Raw genomic sequence first — 6469 nt, 5'->3', positions numbered from 1 at the left:
TCTCCCAATTCAATTCAGATTTGGAGATTCGGCTGCCGATTCATGCTGAATCTGCTCTGAATTGAATTGGCTACCTAAGCTTCGCACAACCCTACTCAGATTATCTAGTCCAGCCTTCTGCTCAAGGCAAGATTGTCTCTGACTAAACTATTCTAGCCAAGTGTCGGTCCAACCTGCTGTTCAAGATTTCCAAGGATGATGATTCAACAGCTTCTCTATAATTGTTCCAATAATTGACCACCCTCATAGTCAGCAATTTTTTTTAATCTCCCACCTAAATTTCCTCTGCTCCATCTTGAGTCCATTGCTCCTAGTCTTGTCTCCTGTGGCCACAGAGAAAAACTCATCTCCATCTTCTCTATAGCCACCCTTTAGGTTGTTATCAAATCACCCCTCAGTTTCTTCTTTGTATACTTAATAACCCTAATTCTTTCAGGCTTTTCCCCATAAATGTTAATTCCAAGACCTCTAATAATTTTTCTTGTTCTGCTGGACTCTTCAATTTCAATGGGAGTTGTGCACCTAAACACCTGTGAGGATCTGGGTCTATAAGCTTATGTTAGCTCAAGTTCCATATAATCAAGTACTGAATCTAGAGGCCCCAAAGGCAGTCTAAAGACAGGTTGGTTATCCATTACACCTATCCAATCTGTCTCAAGAAGTTTGCTGGAAAATGTATAGTTGAAAATCAATTGTGTCATCAAGTTGATCATACCTCCTACACAAAAACAGATTTAAAACCAACTTTCCAGAAAATTTTCCAGAAAGGTAAAATTCCCATTTTATTACTTGCTGGGGACAGAGTATAGTTGTGATGCTCCAAGACTAACAAGTTAATCAGGAGTGCGGAGTCATAATTTGTCTTCTGATTTCCTCCAGTTCCAGAGGCAACAATTTAATAGTTATGCCAGTGCAACCATCCCTTTGCATTCACTCTCCACCATGCATTTGGGGAAGAGGGACATACCAGCTGAATGGAAGCTGTTTTCCTTTCCCCACTGCTATTAGTGTTTTTGTATGTTAGGAGTGCCAGAGTCTGCATAAATTGGAGAATTAAGATGCATGAAGATCTGAGATTTACATTTTTAGTCAAACTGGAAACAATATTTGGCAGAATAAACACAGTTTTGCTTTGGTAGTGAAATAGTTTTTTAAGTAGATAGGTCTTCCTTACCAAACAAAAAACAGTACTTATACTACAAAAATGCTGGGTATATTTTAAGCCAAAAATGGTCTATCACTAACATTTCATTGGTGTAAAGGCCTTGTTTGAGCTGGTCAAATGCTGATCTGTGTTACTGCTAAAAATCTTCTCTGTCTCCCACCTGCACAGCTGTGACTTGTCACTAGAGGGCTGGTGAGCAAGCACCTGACATCTGTGAGTTGCCACTACGGGGCTGGTGAGTTAAGACAGGCTTCTATCCCTGCTCTAGCTGAATGATGGGTTGCGGGGAGGAGAGGGATAGGAACATGAAGCTGGGACTCAAAGAGTTAATGGGATGGGGTTGGGTAATGAGATGGGAGATAACAAGGAAATAGTGGTGGGGAAAGGGCAGTGAAATGAAGAAAGTCAACCACTGAAGGATAAAATAAAAAGAAGTTAAAGAATTTAAAAGAAATAAAGAGGAAGTAAATTAAAGAAGGTCTCATGTTTTAATAAACTGGGATTTGGGACTGAAGTGTGGGGGCTGCTGGTCATGCTTCCTGGGGTGACTTGGAGGTGGGAGTGGTGAGGGAAGGCACTTTTGAGGGAGATATTGCCCCTTCCTTTGGGAAGGAAGCCTCAGGTCATGGGGACATGATACAGCCTTCTTCCTTGTCCCCCACCCTCCCCACCACTCCCCCTAGACTCCACTCCTGGATCTGTCCCTGCCCTTCAGCCTGGCTAGTTAGCATGTGTTCTGCAGCCTGTTTGCGTACACTTGCAGTCCTGGGGGTGGGAAGGTCACATCCCTGGAGGCAGGAAGGGGATTTGGCTTGGTGCAAGAATGGCCCCCTGGGCAGTAGAGGTCAGAGGATATAAAGTGTATCCACACAGAACAGGAAGGTGGGGAAGGGGACATTGCATCCTGGGATGTTGGAGGACTGAAAGTTGGACAACTCATTTATGGGGAGTGGCCATGAATTAATGGAACATGAGCTGAGTAATACAGAGATCACAGATAAACATTCCCTGGAGTGATGTGACTTTAAGATGTCTAAAGTGTACTTAATCCAGGGGTTAAGAGCTCCAGGAGCCACCTAAAATTAATGTGTAACAAGGACCTAAGTATTTTAATTTTATAATGGTAAACTGAATTTTTAAAGATTGAAAGTGAAGGGATGAAAGTTGGACTGTAGAAGGGGTTAATATTTTTGAATTTGCTAGGATTCAAGTTAATGAAGAAATGCACTTAAAAGGATTAACATTGCTTTGGAAATTACAGTCCTAAGAAATCAGCCCCTGTGGGGTTAGGAAGGAAGAATGTGAAAGAGCAATTCTGAGCCACTTGAGGGGCTATTGAGGATAATTCAGTTTTTATTTGTGAACCTGTAAAGGGTGATAAGCTGAGAGAAGCAGGTATTTGCAGGGCAGGTTATCCACAATTCAGCATGAAACACCATATCGGAGGCCAAAAAGAGGACAATCAATCATTACTGCTGTAAGGTAGGGCCTGGCTGCACTTTGGTTTGCCCTTGTTTTCTTCATATTCCTTCACCTTCAAAGAACAGGTAGCTGTATTGTATATCTTGATTTACTGAAGCCTTTTCAACATTTTTATAGCAATCCTGAACTTAGAAATCCCTTTAGGTCCAGAATTCTGTTTGGCAGGTTACTCTACTTGATTCAAAAATCTGAAGGGCTTGGGGGTCTTCCCCAGGTTATTGCTGTCCCAGAATGAATGACGTCTTTTCGGATCACACGTTGGGAACATTTGTCTTAACAAAACCAGATTTTTTAACTTTCCAAACTCAGCAAGGTCAGGAAGGACACATATATGCTTCTGTAGAGATTGGGCAAATCTTGCAGCATCTCCCGTCTTAGTTCCCCAGTGTCCCTGGGTACCCTGGCTGGGGGAAATCCTAGTAACAAGACATGCCTTGCTGGGGGCATTCAGTGTCTGGTTCCTGGATGCCAGTGAAAGTGAGAGTTTTGGCAAGAAGAGTTGAGTAAATTTGTTTGAACCTTGGAGGGAAAAATTCTGGTTTCAGTTTTTTAGTATTTTAGGTAGGCCCTTTGTTTTTTGTTTTCAGCAACTTGAAACCTTGAAATCAAAAGATTAGGCCCTGTTTCAGTTTGACTAAAATTAATGGAAAACCTTTCATTTACTTCAGTGGAAACTTAAATGCTCTTCATAGAATTCAAAACATTAAATAACAGTTATTTGACTACAAGGAACACAGAGAGTTACACTGGATAGGACAAAAAAAGTCATCAGGAAAAAAGCTTTTATGCTGTACTGAATAATCCAAACAATACATGAATACACAAACAACTTACCATGGGGTAAAAAGAAGCAGGGCTTTACTACATGTCAGCTGCTGTGTGATAGCTGCCTGTGTGCACACATTTATCCCACGATAGCTGAAAGCTAAATGGCAGTTATTTATCCCTCATCCTTTCTATTCCTTTCTAGTATCAACAGGGGTTTTTTTTCTTTCCTTTCATAGGGTAGTGGGATCACTAGAAATATTCAAAAGGAAACACTGGGCTACTTAAAAAAGCAACATGAAAGACTCTAAGAAGCCATCTGCAAGTGAGAAATGCTTCTGTATATCCAAGCTTAAGGTACTGATGAATTTTAATGACTTTTATTACAGCTTCACTTAAAATTATTTAGAAGAAGTTGCAGTTTCTCCCCCAAGCATTGATTTCTTTTGTTTTTAAACTAATGTCTACCTTAACTATGGGATCCAAAGAAAGTTTATAAGAAAATTTTTTTTAATGTCTGTGGGTACGTCTACACGTTCATTAATGTGCAGTAGTTACTGCGCATTTAGTTTAGTACTTGCTTAATGACGTACTAACTAAATGCAATGTAACTACTGGGTGAGTCTACATGAGATACTATGTCACCATAGTGATGAGCTATGGTGATGTAGCTTGTCACCATGGTGACGTAGTTTTGGCAGGCACTAACTGTGCCTGTGCCGCTGTTACTGTGCAATAGGGTTGAAAATGATTGGTGTACACCGGGACTGTGCAGTACCGGGGGATATTGCACAGTTATTTAGTACTTGCTAAAGCACATCTTTTTTAAGGGAACATCTTTTTTAGAAAATGTTTAGTGCTCTTTGCAAAGGTGACAAGCTCATAAAAATACAATGAGAAGTGCTTTTGGAATATGTCTGATTGTGCCAGGTGTACAGCATTTAAAATTACTTTTGTTTGATAATATTAACTAAGGACAGGTACAGACATTACACATGAGCCCATGTAACTGACTGGAAATCACTCTACACCCATAACTGTACAGAAGTTTGGTGCACATAGACCAATCTAAAAATGGCAGAACCTGGTGTAAGATAGATCTGATTCAGTGTGTGCTCAAATCTAATCAATTTAGGTTAGACCAGTGAATCAAACTTCTTTACTAGATCCCCTGTTTGTTTAAGTTAGATAGCTGTTCTCTGGCATCTCAGGCTCCTTTGCAACTCCTCCTCACAGGGAGGCAGGTTAGCACTTGGCCAGTGCTCAGTTGCTTTGGCCAAGAGTCCCACGTGCCTCATCCTTGAGCTCCAGAGCTGAGCCAGTGCAGACCTGCTCTCTAGCCCAGCTTTCTGCTACAGGCAGGTAGTGGGAGGGGAGGAGACTCTGTGTCCCCTGCATGAGCCCCAGCACCTGGGCATCCATGTTCCTGGGCCATCCCCCACACCCTGTCATGAAGCACCCCGTGATGTCCACATGTGCCTGACTCTGTACCCAGGAGAACCCCTTCACTTGGACACAACCCCCGCACACCCAGCCAGGGAACCCCATGCTATTGTGCTTGGTCACAGTCCCACAGACCCTGACCCTGGCTCCCACACACCACACATCTCAGTGGGCAGAGCCAGGCACCCTGCCACCTGGGCCCCAGCATAGACCCATCCCTTCCCCCCAAGACAGCTCACCTCTGGTAGATTGGGATGGCAGGGGACAGAACATTAGGACTGTACCTGCACAAAGGCAACCCTGGGACCTCTGTGGCTTGGCCACTGCCCACAGATACCCAGGCCATAGACACCTGGGGTGCTGCAAGACTTTTTTGCTTTACAGCTACAGGGTTCCAGAGTACTGGGAAGTGGGGTGTGGGTAGGTCAGTGAGCTGGGGGTGTGCTTGCCTGTGCCCAGCAGCCAATCAAGGGTGGCAGTGGCGACGTATAGGGAGTGCACGGGGGTGCATGTGCACTCCCTGAAATCACTGGTGCACCCCCTGACAGCCAGTGTTCCCCACTTAGATGATGGACAGGGAGGGCAGACAAGAGCACTGGTGTCCCCCTGAGAGCGCTGGCCAGGGAGTGGGGGCACCAGGAAAAGCAATCCCTGCTGTTCTCCCACGGCTGATTGTGCTGACCAGGGGAATGGCACACTGCTGTCACTCTCCAGGTTGGCGCGATCGGCTGCAGGGGACCACTGTCCCCCTGTCACTGACTCAGGAGGCACCAGTCATCCATGAGGGATGGCCCAGGTGCTTCCGGCAGCCTGAGGAGCCCATGGGGCCTGCTGTGAGGTGTGCAGGAGTGCCCCCAATGTGGCCTTGGCTAGTGCAGGCAGCCTGCATGCTGTCCCCAACCAAAGGGCGAACGTGTGTTCTGTTCACTACCGATCTAACCTAGGCCACTTACAGAAACCTGCATATGTTAGATCTATTCCTCCTCGGGCTTTTTGAATGTCTGTACCTGGACTAAATATCAGCCACCCATGCATCACTCAGCAAATAAATGCATCAGTATTGAATTTATTACTATCAATTACTACACATTATTTACTGTCTACGCCTATTTTAAAAGATGATTTTTGGGCCGTACTGGGGGTATCTATACATACATTAATGTGCTTTTCCTAATGCACATTCAATTTAGTACCTCCAATGTGAGGTACTAAATTAATGCACATTCATAGTTTCATAGTTTCATAGTTGGTAGGGTCAGAAGGGAACTGAGCAGATCATCAAGTCCAACCCCCTGCCATGGGCAGGAAAGAATGCTGGGGTCAAACGACCCCGGCTAGGTGATCATCTAGCCTCCTTTTGAAGACCCCCAGGGTAGGAGCAAGCACCACTTCCCTTGGAAGTTGGTTCCAGATCCTAGCTGCCCTGACTGTGAAGTAGCGCCTCCTGATATCTAGCCTGAATTTACTCTTAGTCAACTTATGGCTGTTATTCCTTGTTACTCCTGGTAATGCTTGGGGGAACAGGGACTCTCCCATTTGCTGCTGGTCCCCCTTGGCAAGTTTATAGATGGCCACCAGATGCCCTCTCAGCCTTCTCTTGTGGAGGCTGAACAG

General features: G+C 44.5%; 1 protein-coding gene across 1 annotated transcript in view; it reads left to right on the top strand.

Moving 5' to 3' along the window:
• Positions 1 to 1363: 1363 nt before the first annotated feature.
• SLCO1A2 (solute carrier organic anion transporter family member 1A2) overlaps positions 1364 to 6469 on the top strand; it is a 38050-nt gene continuing 32944 nt past the window's right edge. Inside the window, exons 1-2 of the mRNA XM_019515623.1 lie at positions 1364 to 1400; positions 3652 to 3769. Coding sequence (XP_019371168.1) covers positions 3710 to 3769 — 60 coding nt within the window. The 5' untranslated portion in view covers positions 1364 to 1400; positions 3652 to 3709. The remainder of the gene's footprint in view (positions 1401 to 3651; positions 3770 to 6469) is intronic.

This window comes from Gavialis gangeticus, unplaced genomic scaffold (assembly GCF_001723915.1).
Source record: "Gavialis gangeticus isolate Ggan-Ray unplaced genomic scaffold, GavGan_comp1, whole genome shotgun sequence".
Lineage (NCBI taxonomy): Eukaryota > Metazoa > Chordata > Crocodylia > Gavialidae > Gavialis > Gavialis gangeticus.
The sequence above is the reverse complement of the archived record's forward strand: the minus strand, read 5'-3'. Positions and strand labels throughout refer to the sequence as shown.